The sequence below is a fragment of the Eurytemora carolleeae genome, unplaced genomic scaffold (genome assembly GCF_000591075.1).
Source record: "Eurytemora carolleeae unplaced genomic scaffold, Eaff_2.0 scaffold789, whole genome shotgun sequence".
Lineage (NCBI taxonomy): Eukaryota > Metazoa > Arthropoda > Copepoda > Calanoida > Temoridae > Eurytemora > Eurytemora carolleeae.
Genome location: NW_019396727.1, coordinates 148,681 through 164,512, shown reverse-complemented (window position 1 = coordinate 164,512; position 15,832 = coordinate 148,681). Strand labels below are relative to the sequence as shown.

The 15,832-nt window shown below is 36.0% G+C and overlaps 3 protein-coding genes across 5 annotated transcripts in view; 1 reads left to right on the top strand and 2 right to left on the bottom strand.

The window, feature by feature from the left end:
• Nucleotides 1–70: 70 nt before the first annotated feature.
• On the top strand, nt 71–1,238 carry LOC111707864 (uncharacterized; the record flags this gene model as incomplete). The annotated part of the gene is given in 1 exon segment (XM_023481047.1): nt 71–1,238. A coding segment is annotated over 1 exon segment (1,032 nt), but the record flags the coding sequence as incomplete, so codon positions are not given.
• Nucleotides 1,239–4,431: 3,193 nt separating this feature from the next.
• On the bottom strand, nt 4,432–8,614 carry LOC111707865 (uncharacterized). Its single transcript, XM_023481048.1, has 2 exons — nt 8,516–8,614; nt 4,432–7,890 (listed from the first exon to the last, which is right to left on the bottom strand). Exons 1-2 carry the CDS (start codon nt 8,528–8,530, stop codon nt 4,576–4,578), a joined length of 3,330 nt encoding a protein of 1,109 aa, XP_023336816.1. The 5' UTR covers nt 8,531–8,614; the 3' UTR covers nt 4,432–4,575.
• A 5,022-nt stretch (nt 8,615–13,636) lies between these two features.
• The window catches only part of LOC111707860 (E3 ubiquitin-protein ligase Siah2), a 36,153-nt gene continuing 33,957 nt past the window's right edge, over nt 13,637–15,832 (bottom strand). Inside the window, exons 22-23 of one of the 3 annotated variants that reach the window (XM_023481040.1) lie at nt 14,138–14,204; nt 13,637–13,698 (exon numbers count right to left, since the gene is read on the bottom strand). In XM_023481040.1, the coding sequence (XP_023336808.1) occupies nt 14,184–14,204 (21 nt within the window). In that variant the 3' untranslated portion in view covers nt 13,637–13,698; nt 14,138–14,183. Of the gene's footprint in view, nt 14,205–15,832 lie in introns of all 3 variants that reach the window. The other 2 variants (XM_023481041.1, XM_023481042.1) reach the window with 2 other exon arrangements.

Here is a 15,832-nt window from a genome sequence, read left to right as displayed (position 1 = left end):
CTCTGTCCCTGCTGATTCCCCATGTGCAGCATCTACACGTGCCTATTTTGAAAACATCCCTAATCCGCCAAGTCCTGCTAACAAGGCTGCTATGATTGCTTTTATGGATCATATGATTGGTAATGGAACCCGTACACCAGACCCAGTTTGTGCTGCTTCCACCAGAGCTTACTGGGATGCATGGAAGGATGGAAAAGGAGAGCTTGAATCCAATCTTGCTGCTGCTGAGGGCTTCTTTGAGGAATTTGCTAAGGGATCATCTATCCCAGCTGATTCTCCTTGTGCTGCTGCTACTAGAGCTTATTACAAGACCATCCCTAATCCTCCATCTGGACCCAACAAGGCTGCCATGGAAGCATTTATGGACAAAATGATCAAAGATGGAGAACGAGTACCAGACCCAGTGTGTGCTGCTTCAACAAAAGCTTACTGGGAGGCCTACAGACATGGAGTTTCTGAAACTAAGGCAAACCTAGCTGCTGCTGAAGGTTTCTTTGCTGCTTACAATGATGGCCTAAATATTCCAGCTGACTCTCCCTGTGTTGCTGCTACCAAGGCATATTATTCTGCTCTTCCTAAAGCACCAAGTGGTCCCAATGCTGAAGGTATGATCAGCTTTATTGATCACATGATCAAGAATGGAGGAAAGAGAATTTATGATCCAGTGTGTGCTGCTGCATCTAAAGCCTTCTTTGATGCTCATAGAAATGGAGATTCTGAACTGACAGCTAACCTCAAGGCTGCTCAAGCTTTCTTCAAAGAATACAGAAAAGGATCCACTCTTCCAGCAGACAGTGCTTGTGCTGCTGCTACAAAGGTTTATCATTCTCAAATCAAGAATAAGCCTAGCCAGCCCAATGCCCTTGCCATGATAACCTTTATAGAAGAAGCCATCAGTGGAGATAACAACAAACTTGACCCTGTGTGTGCAGTTGCTGCTGAAGCATACTTTGATGCATATCTCAGTGGTAAATCTGAAGCAAAGGCCAACCAAGCTGCTGGTATTGCTTTCCTTGATGCTGTTGCCAACACACCTTCTTATTCTCCGGAGAGTCCTTGTGGAAGATCTGCTGAAACATACATGAAGAGTTTTGAGCTGTAGGAATATTCTATATATTCTTCATTGTATGTCATATTCATTCTAGAGATCCTAGATCAACAACTTTTATTGATTTCTAGAAAGTGTCACATTATTTAGTTTTTTATTTTATTCTAAAATAAAAGTAGTTTCTGTATTATTATTTTTATTATTATGTAAGTTCTAAGTTTTAGATGCAATTTTATGCTACAAATTGAAGTCATATTAAATGTATATAATAATTTCAATATTTTGGCGACTCAAGATACCTGCAGAAGTAATTTTAATTTGTTTCCATTTAATGATAAAGTTCTTCTTTGTATATGTCTTGTTTGTTCGTTTGTCTGTTTGTATCCTGTAAACATCAAAACTGCATAACTTAGGGTCCAAATTTTTGGTAGTATCTCAAAAGATCACAAGGGAAGGGTTTAGGGTATTTTTTAGAGTATTTTTTAGATCTGTTTATAAATTCATGTCTGTTCGAGAAAACCTATATTATTTTAAAAGATAAAAATTTCCATATAAGATATTTGATTTTTAAGAAGTTTAGTAACATTACCAATAAGACAAGAATCATTCCGCACTCTAAGATAATGTCGTCTTCTATTTCAAATTCAAGTTAGAAATAAATTGGTTTCATTAAGGCTGGGCAATGTTCCATTATTGAAACGGAGCTATTTGAAAACTAATGGAAGAGTCTGTTATTGAATTTTATAGTTAACCAAACGGATTAGCCATTTTTTAAAAAAAATTAAAGGTTGAAAACAAAAAACAAAACCAATTTTTTTTAAACTGATAATTTTTTCTGTTTAAAATTGCATTACACTTTTTTTTAAATTAAAATTTTGTTACGAGTTTTGATATTTTTACATTTTATCTTTGTCGCCATTAACGCTTTTAATACTGCAATTGACCATTAATGGCTATTCACGATTTCATGAAATGTTAACGAATATTTTTTGGCGCTTTGCGTCCTTAACCCAGCTAATACTGCATAAGACCGTTAACGGCTGTGTCATTTACGATTTCATTGACCTTTAATGGATTTCTAATAACTGTACCATTAACGGCTAACAACATTAAAACAGTTGTTCAAAATTTTCCATTAACGCCATTAATAAAATTGAGATCGTTAACTAACAGTAATAAAAAAGGAAAACAAACATTTCGTTTTACTTTAAAATAAACGGCTACCTGAAATTTTTCTTTTTTTAACGGTTGGAACTGACCCCAGCCCTAGGTTTCATTAAATTAGTTTAAACTGGATATTTTTAGATTTCTCAGAGGATTATAGAAGAATTTCTCGTAAAAGATGTTTAGGGTTAAATTAGGAAATACATTTTGCTTTAAAAAAATTAAATGGCGTTTAAAAAAAATTTACAAAAATTTATGACATACAGAAATTTAAAATGAAATTTGAAAGTTGTATATAAAACAGTATGCCTCTATATGTATAAAATTAAGTTAAAAGAATTATCAGCCTCTATAACATTTTATTTTTAAAATGGTATTTACTTCAAATTTATCAATTCAAGTTGTCATATTTATCTAATGAAAAGTTTAGGGGTTTTAATTTTAGAAAATATAGAAGACGTTCAAAAGACCAGAAAATGTCTTTGATACATTTAAATTAATTTTTTAAAATTCCCTTCATTAACAAATTGGTCAATCCCTGAATTGTAAAGAGAAATTTTCGTTGGTTATTCTGCTCGTAAAACTAAAATACTGGATTAAAAAGATCACCAATTCAACCAAAACATTAGACTTCTTTTCGTTTAATTATTTCCTTAAGAATAGTATGTAATTTCCAACCATGCCATCCACTAATCTTACTTCCATCTGTTATGTTTATGAGAAAATTGTTAAAAATGACTTATACCAAAGAACGCAGCGTAGCGTCCATGCAAATTCAGAAAGTTGCAACATACAATTCGGATTGTAAAAAAATCTATTTAATTATAAACAAATCATTCAGATATTACAGCCTTTTTCCACGCATTCGTATATAGTTGATATTTCATGATATTTTTTATTCTTTATGATCTGAGAGTTACTTTTGAAAACATTTATTCCTGTTTCAAGGATTTTTGAAAATGAAGACGACATTTGCATATTTAACAGGAATGTTTTAGACGCAACAGATTATAGTAGTAAGATTAGTAGCCATCAAAAGCGATTATTTTTTGCTTTTAGACTTTATTCCCTTTAATATGTCGCGAACACTCCCTTTAGAACAGTCATTCCATTTCTACAATTTGTTATAAATGTGTAATTGTTTACGGTGGTTATATGTTGACGTAAATAAATTATTAACGATGTCTATTCTTTTATGATATTGATTGTTAAAGATAGTTAATAAAGCAGAAAAACGCACAAGTGTATAAGAATTTTGCAAATTACTTCTCTTCACCTTGTGCTCATAACCAGGGCTTTAAAGTTACGAAATGATTATGTCTTACAGAAAAAGTCTAAGCGAATTATTGAGGTTAGGTCACTCCAAGGTCGACCTCGTCTAGAAAATTTTATTCAACTTTGTGTAACAGTTAGGATATTTGTGAACTCTACTAATTTGATCATATTAAACTCACAGAACTCTGCACAATAAACAAATATCGCATACATTTCACTAGCAGGGTTTGATGGGCCAACAGTCCAGGTTTGCCGTACATAGTCTGTAATTGTACTGCACACTGTACAGCTAGAGCTCTAGCTAGTCGATCTGGTACTGTGTGAACCAAAATACATCAAAATTTAAAACTCAATAATTTAGACATACGTGTTCCAAATTATTTCCAAAATAATACAAGGTTATCTTTTTAAACATTTTAAACATATGTTTTTAAATTTGAATTTTAACTATTTTTTTTTTAATTTTAAAATGTTAGAGCGAATAGATGAACAATGACTATATTTCTAAATTACTAATTCTAAAGTTCTAAAGCCAGGGTTAATCTTCTTTAATTTAAATCAAATGATGGATGTAAAAGCTAAATAAAAGATATTAAGAAAACTAAATAAAAATATCAAATGAATATAGAAAATGGCGAATGTAAAATTTGCAATATTGGTTGAATACAAATTGAAATGATATCATACTCATTCCTATTATCTTAAATCTATCGAAATAAAGACATTTTAACCTTTTTCTGCTGGGTTCAAAGAGGACGTTTCTATATGTGAATTTTGAGAACTAATTAAGATCAATATAACGTTTTTAAAAGAATTTAAACATTTCATTTTAATGTACTAACAAAAATGCAAGCAGCAGTATAAATTTCTATCAACAGGGTTAAAAAAAATAAAAATTTAGTAAACATTTTTTTTTTACCAAACTTAAGTAAATAACTAAGATACATATTTCTATTTTTATTTCATTATAATATTACAAATTTAAATAAATGAGGTGATTGGTACTTAGAGATCAGGAAGGTTGATGATCCTGAAGATTAATAAAATACAGAATGAATATAATATACTTAATACAGTCAAAACTGATCTTACAGCTCGAACGTTTTCATGTATGTTTCAGCAGATCTTCCACAAGGACTCTCTGGAGAATAAGAAGGTGTGTTGGCTACAGCATCAAGGAAAGCAATACCAGCAGCTTGGTTGGCCTTTGCTTCAGATTTACCACTGAGATATGCATCAAAGTATGCTTCAGCAGCAACTGCACACACAGGGTCAAGTTTGTTGTTATCTCCACTGATGGCTTCTTCTATAAAGGTTATCATGGCAAGGGCATTGGGCTGGCTAGGCTTATTCTTGATTTGAGAATGATAAACCTTTGTAGCAGCAGCACAAGCACTGTCTGCTGGAAGAGTGGATCCTTTTCTGTATTCTTTAAAGAAAGCTTGAGCAGCCTTGAGGTTAGCTGTCAGTTCAGAATCTCCGTTTCTATGTGCTTCAAAGAAGGCTTTTGATGCAGCTGCACACACTGGATCATAAATTCTCTTTCCTCCATTCTTGATCATGTGATCAATAAAGCTGATCATACCTTCAGCATTGGGACCACTTGGTGCTTTAGGAAGAGCAGAATAATATGCCTTGGTAGCAGCCACACAGGGAGAGTCAGCTGGAATATTTAGGCCATCATTGTAAGCAGCAAAGAAACCTTCAGCAGCAGCAAGGTTTGCGTTGGTTTCAGAAACTCCATGTCTGTAGGCTTCCCAGTAAGCTTTTGTTGAAGCAGCACACACTGGGTCTGGTACTCTTTCTCCATCTTTGATCATTTTGTCCATAAATGCTTCCATGGCAGCTTTGTTGGGTCCAGATGGAGGGTTAGGGATGTTAGCATAATAAGCTCTGGTAGCAGCAGCACAGGGAGAATCAGCAGGGATAGATGATCCCTTAGCAAATTCCTCAAAGAAGCCCTCAGCAGCAGCAAGATTGGATTCAAGCTCTCCTTTTCCATCCTTCCATGCATCCCAGTAAGCTCTGGTGGAAGCAGCACAAACTGGGTCTGGTGTACGGGTTCCATTACCAATCATATGATCCATAAAAGCAACCATAGCAGCCTTGTTAGCAGGACTTGGCGGATTAGGGATGTTTTCAAAATAGGCACGTGTAGATGCTGCACATGGGGAGTCAGCAGGGACAGAAGAACCTTTGGCAAACTCATCAAAAAAGGCCTCTGCAGCAGCCAAGTTGGATTTCAGTTCCCCCTTGCCAGCCTTCCATGCATCCCAATATGCTCGAGTAGCAACAGCACAAACAGGATCAGCAGTTCTCTTGGATCCATCAGTTATCATTTTGTTCATAAAAGCTTCCATGGCAGCTTGATTGGCAGGGCTTGGGAGCTTCTCAGTTGCCTTCCAGTATGCCCTGGTTGCAGCAGCACAAGGAGAATCAGCAGGAATTGTTGACCCTTTAATAAACTCTTCAAAGAAGGCTTCTCCAGCAGCAAGATTAGCCTCTAATTCAGATGCACCCTTCTTAAAGGAAGCCCAGAAAGCAAGAGTAGATGCAGCACACACTGGATCAGGAGTTCTCTCGCCATCAGCAATCATTTTATCCATAAATGCTTCCATAGCAGCCTTGTTAGGTCCAGATGGAGGGTTGGGAATGTTGGCATAATATGCTCTAGTGGCAGCAGCACAGGGAGAGTTTACAGGAATGTTTGAACCTTTGGCAAATTCATGGAAAAAAGCTTCAGCAGCTGCAAGGTTGGAACTCAGTTCATCATCTCCATTTTTGTAGGCATCCCAGTAAGCACGCAGAGACATGGCACAGACAGGGTCAGGGGTTCTTTCTCCATCAGCAATCATTTTATCCATAAAAGCTTCCATAGCAGCCTTGTTGGCTGGACTAGGAGGGGTAGGAATGTTTTCATAGTAAGCACGAGTAGCAGCTGCACAAGGGGAATCAGCAGGAATCTTGGATCCCTTCATGAACTCATCAAAGAAGGCTTCTCCAGCAGCAAGATTGGATGTAAGCTCATCTTCTCCAGATTTCCATGCATCCCAGAAAGCTCGAGTAGAGATGGCACATACAGGGTCTGGTTGTCTTGGTCCATCAGCAATCATTTTATCCATGAATGCTTTCATTGCTGCTTTGTTAGGAGGACTAGGAGCATTAGGAAGATTTTCAAAGTATGCTACTGTAGATGCAGCACATGGAGAGTCAGCTGGAATGGTTGATCCTTTAGCAAACTCCTCAAAGAAAGCTTCTGCAGCAGCAAGATTAGCTTCAACCTCAGAGGCACCAGCTTTGTATGCCTTCCAATAGGCCTTGGTTGAACCAGCACACACAGGGTCAGGCATCCTTTTTCCATCCTTAATCATTTTGTCCATGAAGGCAACCATAGCTGCCTTATTGGCTGGACTTGGAGGGTTTGGAATATTATCATAGTAAGCTCTGGTTGCAGCAGCACATGGAGAATCTACAGGAACTGTGGAGCCAGCAGCAAACTCTTCAAGGAAAACCTCAGCAGCTGCAAGGTTTGAGGTCAACTCATCATTTCCAGCCTCATAGGATTGCCAGAAGGCCTCAGTAGATCTCCAGCAAATAGGATCTTGTTCAAACTTCTGAGTAGAAAATGCTTTGTCAATAAATGCAATCATAGCAGCAGCATTTGGAGGGGAAGGCTTCTTTTCCAGAGCATTGAAGTATGCCTTTGTAGCTATGGCACATGCAGGATCTCTCAATTCTTCTCCAGCTTTAGCTTTGGCAAACAGAGCCTCAGCAAAACTCTTTGCAGCAATGAGATTAGCATCAGTGTGAGACTTACCATCAAGAATAGCTTTGACATAGTCAACTCCAGAAACAGCACAAGGGTTACCAGATTGAAGGCCAGGGAAGTTGTTCATAAAGGCAAGGGCAGATTTGACAACAGGGTCAGTTCCTTCTTTCTCAGCTTGTCTCCATGCTACAACAGATGCTTCGCATGCACTTCCAGCTGCTGGTTTTAATCCTTTATTATGTGCAAGAATATATGCTCTGGTAGCTTCAGCATTGGCCTGTTCAGCTGTGGCATTGTGCAGAATCATCTCCAGATAAGTTGCTGTTGTTATTGCACAGATGTCATCCCCTGCTACCTGTTTCATGTACTCTAAAGCTGCAGCAGCAGAAGGAGAAGAGGCATTTCTTGGAGCGTTTATCCTGTTGTCCTTTACCATTGGTGTATTGAGTGCTCTTTGTACATAAGGTTCAGGATCAATATAATCTGGAGAAGAAGCCTTTTGTCTGGCAAGCCTTGGGATACTTCCAGGTCCATAAAAGTTCTTATATCCATTAAAGTGTGGAGAGTAATGAACTGCTCGCATACGATCCCATTGAGGAGCAGAGGATCCTAGCCCTAACAGGGCAGATATCACCTAAAATAGTAAGTGATTAAACATGGAATATTGGACTTAGAGGGACTGTAAGCCTAATTACAGGTGACCCTCCATGAAAAGATGGCAATGTCTGATTTACACTGGTACCCTTAACATTTTTATTTGATCAAGTATGAATTAAACATCCATAATTTTATTTCTTTATCCCTATTCAGGCTGACGTCTGGTTTACCCAAAATAGTCTGGTTGGGGGTCCCAGGGACCCCTTTCCATTTCCTTAATGTGATGCAAATCTATTTTGAATAGAGAAACTTAATATGCATTTTAAGCTCTAGCTGATAAGAAACAATGAAGAATAAAATGGAATGAAATACTTTTAAAATACGAAAAGCTACAATATTATCCACATTATTATCTGAGATATCTTTTTTATCAGACATTTCAATCTGTTCATGGAGGGTTTCTGGAAATCACACTTGAAAAATAAAAAAGATAACCTTAATAAAAAAATCCAAAGACATAATATCATTGGTGAAAATGGAAACTTGTAATCAAATTATTGACAATTATATCTCCATTTTGAAGACAAAAAATATGTATATATTTGGAAAGCTAAAAACGTTTAAAACGTTGAGAATATTTTGCTGTATTATTTCATGCTTACCAAAAGAGTCTTCATGTTCTAGCTTTGAATATTGTTGGATGTTGGTATTTGTTGGTTGGTAGAGAGCAAACGAGAGAATGGGGTTTCTCCTTGTTGACCCACTATTTATATACCACTGGTCCTAAACCAACATCAATATGGTTCCATTATGGGTTCACAAGTTGTAGTATTGGGGCAGCCAGGTTCGTATCCATGCAGGTTTTGTAAACAAGCATATGCTACCATGTTTATTACCAGAATGCATCATGTTGTATTATAGTGTATACATTTTACTCTCTTACTTTTCACTAAAATTATTTCAATTTAATTTTTTAAGCACTTTTAGCTTATTAATTTCACAGGGTCCATCTACTTTGAAAAACAATGTTTAGTTTAATTTAATTTTTTATTCTTGGGTGTTTTTATCTAATTTCTCATGTAAAATACTTTTTGGGGGTTTATCCAACAGTTTTATTAGTACTTTAATTGTTTGTGTTTATCATATAGTCGTTTTCATTATACTTTTATACTGTTAAGTGTTAATCCTTTTCTCTCTTTTTTCCTAACATTTATAGTTCGTTCTCAAATTTTTGCGGATTTTCTTTTTAAAACGTTGCATTTTCATAAATGAAATTTCTACATTTTTTAGCAACATTTTTCAACTTTGATAAGTAAGATGAACACATTCCCTGGGATGTGAGTTGCCTCAAAAATGTTGGGCTTGATAGGTTTAGCCGTTTTTACGTCTATTGGGCACATCAAACATAACAGACAATCAAACTATGCATAATTATATATTTCTTTACTCTAACCATAACCATATATCTTTTAAACTCAATACTGACCCTTACGTTGCCCAATCTATAAATATAAAGTATAAATCTCTGTCGGTTTGTTTGTTCGAACATAACTCAGGAACCCCTAGAGTGATTTGCCTCAAATTTTGATTAGGAAACTCAGGAAGAGAACTACGAGAATTTTCTGGTTTTGAGAAAATAAGTTGAGTGGGTCGACTTTTTTTTACAATCTAGTCCACATTGTGAAAACTTCTTATAGTTTTGTTTGACCGTGTTCTGCATCTTATTCATACTCTGGGATGGTAGTCCGGGCGTCCTGGGATACATGTCATTATTCTTCATCACTCTGGTTGTCCTGTATTCCTGGAATCCAGGCCATTATTCTACATCACTCGTAGTCATGGAGTCCTGGGATGCTGGCCATTATTCTTCATCACTCGTAGTCATGGAGTCCTGGGATGCTGGCCATTATTCTTCATCAATGGTAGTCCTGGAGTCCTGTGATGCAGGTCATTATTCTTCATCACTGGTAGTCCTGGGATCCAGGCCATTATTCTTCATCACTGGTAGTCCTGGAATCCAGGCCATTATTCTACATCACTCGTCGTCATAGAGTCCTGGGATGCAGGCCATTATTCTTCATCACTGGTAGTCCTGGAGTCTTGGGATGCAGGCCATTATTCTTCATCACTGGTAGTCCTGGAATCCAGGCAATTATTCTTCATCACTGGTAGTCCTGGAGTCTTGGGATGCAGGTCATTATTCTTCATCACTGGTAGTCATGGAGTCCTGGGATGCAGGCCATTATTCTTCATCACTGGTAGTCATGGAGTCCTGGGATGCAGGCCATTATTCTTCATCACTATAGTAGTCCTGGAGTCCTGGAATGGGAGATATCACCACAATGTATTAAACTTCGATATTCTAGTTTTATACACTCATAACTGGAAAGATCCAGAAATAATTCATATTTAATCAGACGACTCTACATATTTCTGGTAATTTTAAACGTACAATAAAGGCAGACCACAGTTTAGAATTGGCAGGACTATGACTATTTTGTTATTATCATGATTATAATTGATTTGTCTACTTTCAGATACTTAAATATTGGTTTCATTAATCAGTTTTAAGTTATTCCGTGAGGGGGGGGGGTGGAGGGGATGGCCGATTCCCACTGGTATTCTTTAAACCTACATAATAGTAATTTTTTGAGTATGAGAAGTGGGGAATTCTGAAACTTTTCCACTATTTTATCTGTAGCAAAAAATTGCAAAATATTTCTTGTTGTAAAATCCTTTCATCAAAGAAGGTTTTTCTTCTGTTTGAGCTTTTCGAACGAAATTCATTTCTAAATAATGACTACCTTAGTATAAACATCGTCTTCATATTCCAGTTTTATGGCAAATTGTATACAATCTCAGAAGCTTCTCCAAAACGTATTTCGACCGGGGGCCTCAAATCAATGGTAACATAATTGCAGGATTGAAAGTATGTATATGCTCTAGAGTTTGAGTGTACTCAATAATACTTAATCCTCGTTATATTGCAGAATACAAGATACAAATCTACTAAATTTAATAGGACTGGATTTTACAGAGCCAAAACAAAAATTTAGATTTATTTTAATAACAAAGGTTGAACTCAATAACGACTGAAAATAATTAAGTCATCTTAGAAACTTAATTTAAAAAAGTTTGAAGTGATTTTAACGCCAATTCGCAAGGAGAACAGCACACACTTAAAGGGAGTGTTCGCGAAAAATGAAAGGGGGTATAGGCTTGATGCGATAAAAAGCGCTTTTGATCGCCACTAATTTTACTTCTATCTGTTGCGTCTATAAGGAGAAAATTGTTAAAGACGTCTCATACCGAATAACTTAGCGCCCATACAAATTCAGAAAATTGCAACATACGACTTAGACCGTAAAAAATCAATTTAATTTCAAACAAATCATTCAGATATAACAACCTTTGTATATAGTTTATATTTTATAATATTTTATTTTTTTTAGAAAACGTTTTAACGGATTTCGAAAAATGTGAGTGGTGCGCGGCATTCTTAGATAGTTGCCCAAGCGACGAGATAAATAATCAAATTCAAAACAAATTAATTAAAAAATATTATAAAATATAAACTATATACAAATATGGCGAAAGATAATCGATGACTATAGGTTGTAATATCTGAATGATTTGTTTGAAATTAAATTGATTTTTTACGGTCTAAGTAGTATGTTGCAATTTATTCGGTATGAGACGTCTTTAACAATTTTCTCCTTATAGACGCAACAGATAGAAGTAAGATTAGTAGTGATCAATAGCGCTTTTTTATCGCATTAATCCTATACCCCCTTACATTTTTCGCGAACACTCCCTTTAAACATCTACTAAATTTTCTTCTTAATTGGGTCTGCTACACTTATCCTTTACACTGGGTCTGCTCCACTCGCTACACTTATACTGGGTCTACTACACTTAATTACACTTTAAACTGGGTCTTCTACACTTATCCTTAAAACTGGGTCTGCTTTATTTATCCTTTAAACTGGGTCTACTACACTTATCCTTAAAACTGGGTCTGCTTTATTTATCCGTTAAACTGGGTCTGTTACACTTATGCTTTAAACTGGGTCTGCTACACTTATTCTTTAAACTGGGTCTGCTACATTTATCCTTAAAACTGGGTCTGCTACATTTATCCTTTAAACTGGGTCTGCTACACTTATTCTTTGAACTGGGTCTGCTACATTTATCCTTTAAACTGGGTCTGCTACACTTATTCTTTGAACTGGGTCTGCTACATTTATCCTTTGAACTGGGTCTGCTACACGTATCCTTTAAACTGCAGGTCTGCTCACGTATCCTTTACACTGAGTCTGCTACACGTATCCTTTTAACTGGGTCTGCCACACATATCCTTTACATTGGGTTTGCTACCCTTATACTTTAAGCTGAGTCTACTACACTATCCACTAAAAGGGTCTGCTACACTATCCTATAAACTGGGTCTGCTACATTTATCCTTTAAACTGGGTCTACACTATCCTCCACACTAGGTCTGCTACACTATCCTCTAAACTAGGTCTGCTTCACTATCCACTAAACTAGGTCTACTACACTATCCACTAAACTGGGTCTACTACACTATCCTCTAAACTGGGTCTACTACACTATCCTCTAAACTGGGTCTACTACACTATCCACTAAACTGGGTCTACTACACTATCCTCTAAACTGGGTCTACTACAATATCCTCTAAACTGGGTCTACTACACTATCCTCTAAACTGGGTCTGCAACACTATCCTCTAAACTGGGTCTACTACACTATCCTCTAAACTGGGTCTGCTACACTATCCACTAAACTAGGTCTGCTACACTATCCTTTAAACTTGGTCTGCTACGCTATCCTCTAAACTGGGTCTGCTAAACTATCCACTTAACTAGGTCTGCTATACTATCCTTAAAACTAGGTCTGCTACACTATCCTCATAAACTAGGTCTGCTACACTATCCTTTAAACTAGGTCTGCTTCATTATCCTTTAAACTGGGTCTGCTACACTATCCTCTAAACTAGGTCTACTACACTATCCACTTAACTAGGTCTGCTACAGTATCCTCTAAAGTAGATCTGCTACACTATCCACTAAACTAGGTCCGCTACACTATCTACTAAACTGGGTCTGCTACACTATCTACTAAACTGGGTCTGCTACACTATCCACTAAACTGGGTCTGCTACACTATCTACTAAACTATGTCTACTACACTATCCTCTAAACTAAGTCTACTACACTATCCTCTAAACTAGGTCTACTACACTATCCTCTAAACTTGGTCTACTACACTATCCTCTAAACTAGGTCTACTACACTATCCTCTAAACTAGGTCTGCTACACTATCCTCTAAACTAGGTCTGCTACACTCTCCTCTAAACCGGTTCTGCTACACTATCCTCTAAACTAGGTCCGCTACACTATCTACTAAACTAGGTCTGCTACACTATCCACTTAACTAGGTCTGCTACACTATCCTCTAAACTAGGTCTGCTACACTATCCTCTAAACTAGGTCTACTACACTATCCTCTAAACTAGGTCTACACTATCCACTTAACTAGGTCTGCTACACTATCCTCTAAACTGGGTCTGCTACACTATCCTCTAAACTAGGTCTACTACACTATCCTCTAAACTAGGTCTGCTACACTATCCTCTAAACTAGGTCTGCTACACTATCCTCTAAACTGGGTCTGCTACACTATCCTCCAAACTAGGTCAGCTACACTATCCTCTTAACTGGGTCTGCTAAGCTATCATCTAACTAGTTCCCGACCTATGTTATAAAATTACATAAATTTATTAATAACATCGAACTATTAATATAAACACAGTGCAGTGAGAACCAATGAATAGTGGAATAATTATCCTCTTCACTCTTTCTTTTATTAAAAATGCCGCCAATGATTTGTATGCGCAGTGGTTCAAAGGTGAAATTAACATCGTTTAAAGGGACTGTGAGCTTCATTTCAAGTGACCCACCATGAAAAGTAAACAATGCCCAATTTACTAAGGTACCCTTGACACCTTAATCTAATCAAAATGTGGAAGATAACGTCTTTTATCTTAAATAAAAAAGTGTTGATATCTGATAATATCTCCTTTATTTCGTATTTGTATAGAAACCACCATTGAAATAAAACAAGGATATTAAATTCATATTTGATCAAGCAAAGCTTTCAAATCGGCCATTGCCATCTTAGCATAAAGAGTTACTTGAACTCACGCTTACACAGTTACAGTCCCTTTAAAGAAAGAACTATTCCTATGTATATTGGATCTCACTGTAAATGAAGGAGCGTAAGGAAAGTAGAAGTTTAGCAGGAGAACTTCACTTCTTCATCAACTTCAACTGAAATAAAAATTTCTTCAGAATTTTTAAAAAATCAAAAAAGAGTCTTTTGTATTAAATATTTCAAATAGATTTCGGGAACACTTTAATTTAGTGAAAAAAAAACAAAAAAAAACACAACTATTTTGGCACAACATGGCATACCGTTCTGGACTTTAATTTTCTCTGTTTAGTAATTTTAGATTATATTATGTCCTGAGCTATAGTTCGGGAAACTGTAATCGACTAGAACCTTCTTGATATAGAAAATTTAAGCCCAAAAACCTTTTTAGCATTGCAAACTAAAATAATTGTTAAAAATATTTATGACTTGTGACAAATTAGCTGATTCACGACAAAATTAAAATTATCATTAGCCAACTAGGGTTCCATCAAAAAAAAAAAAAAATTCAGCCCATTCGGTCCAGCCGTTTGGCCAGCAATAGCTAATATAAATATAATAAATATATATGAGCGGAGAGCTTTATTATATAGATTTAATTTCACTTCAATATTCAAACAACATGAATTGGGATTTTAGAATCATCCGATATTAGATATTTGTTGGAAATAATTGCTAATTAACCCCAGTCAAGATAGAATTTGTTAAAAAAGCATCTTCCCCTCGACCCTCCCTCTTAAATAATAACAAAATCATGAATACATCAAAAAAAAAGGGATGAAGGGGGACTATTTGCCAGCTGATTTTTTAAAAACCTATTCCCCATTTGTATTCAAGGTTTTTGCTTGTGTCACTTTAGCCGGAGTCATTTTTGCCAGATTTATCTGCTAAATACAATGAACACAAAGTAATTTCTGCAAAAAAATTGAAAATCTGAATCGTTTAGGCCCCTGACTGTTCTAGCCGCATCAAATGGTCCTTCTTGTAACACAGGATAATTGCTCTACATTATTTCGGTTTAAGTTAGCCTTCTGGTTCTATGACACTGCCGGTGTCATGCATGGAGCGGACTCTTGCATGGGACTCCCCCTAAAGTTTTATCCATTTCAAAAAAGTGTTAGAAATAAAGAGCTATGTTATGACATTTTCCGATATTTATTAATGTATTTTTAGTTGAAAAACGCATTAAAAGTTATCTATGTCTCAAGTAAATATTAATGGTTTGATGATTAGAAAGGAAGAGGACAATCAAGAGGAAATAACCTTTTTTTGCCGTTACCCCCTATAAAATACATTTACAGGGTGGCCAAAACTTTTTTGAACACATCCGTACAAAAATCCGTACATTTTCAGAAGAAATCCGTACAATCCGTACAATTTTCGAAAAACAATCCGTACAATCCGTACAATTTTTTTTTAAAAATCCGTACAATCCGTACATTTTTTTTAAACCAATCCGTACATTTTTTTAAAAATCCGTACATTTTTTTAAAAAATCTGTACAATCAGCACAATTTTCGAAAAAAATCCCATTTTTGAAAAAAAACACATTAAAATTCAATTTTTCATTCATTGTCTTTTGTGTTCAGTTCATGTAAGAGGGTTTAAACTTCTTCAGCAAGAATCAATCTGTAAAAAATTGGCTTCATACATATATACAAACTAAATACTGGGTACATGATACTAGGTGCATGATACTGGATACTGGATACATGATACAGGGTACATGATACAGGATACAGGATAC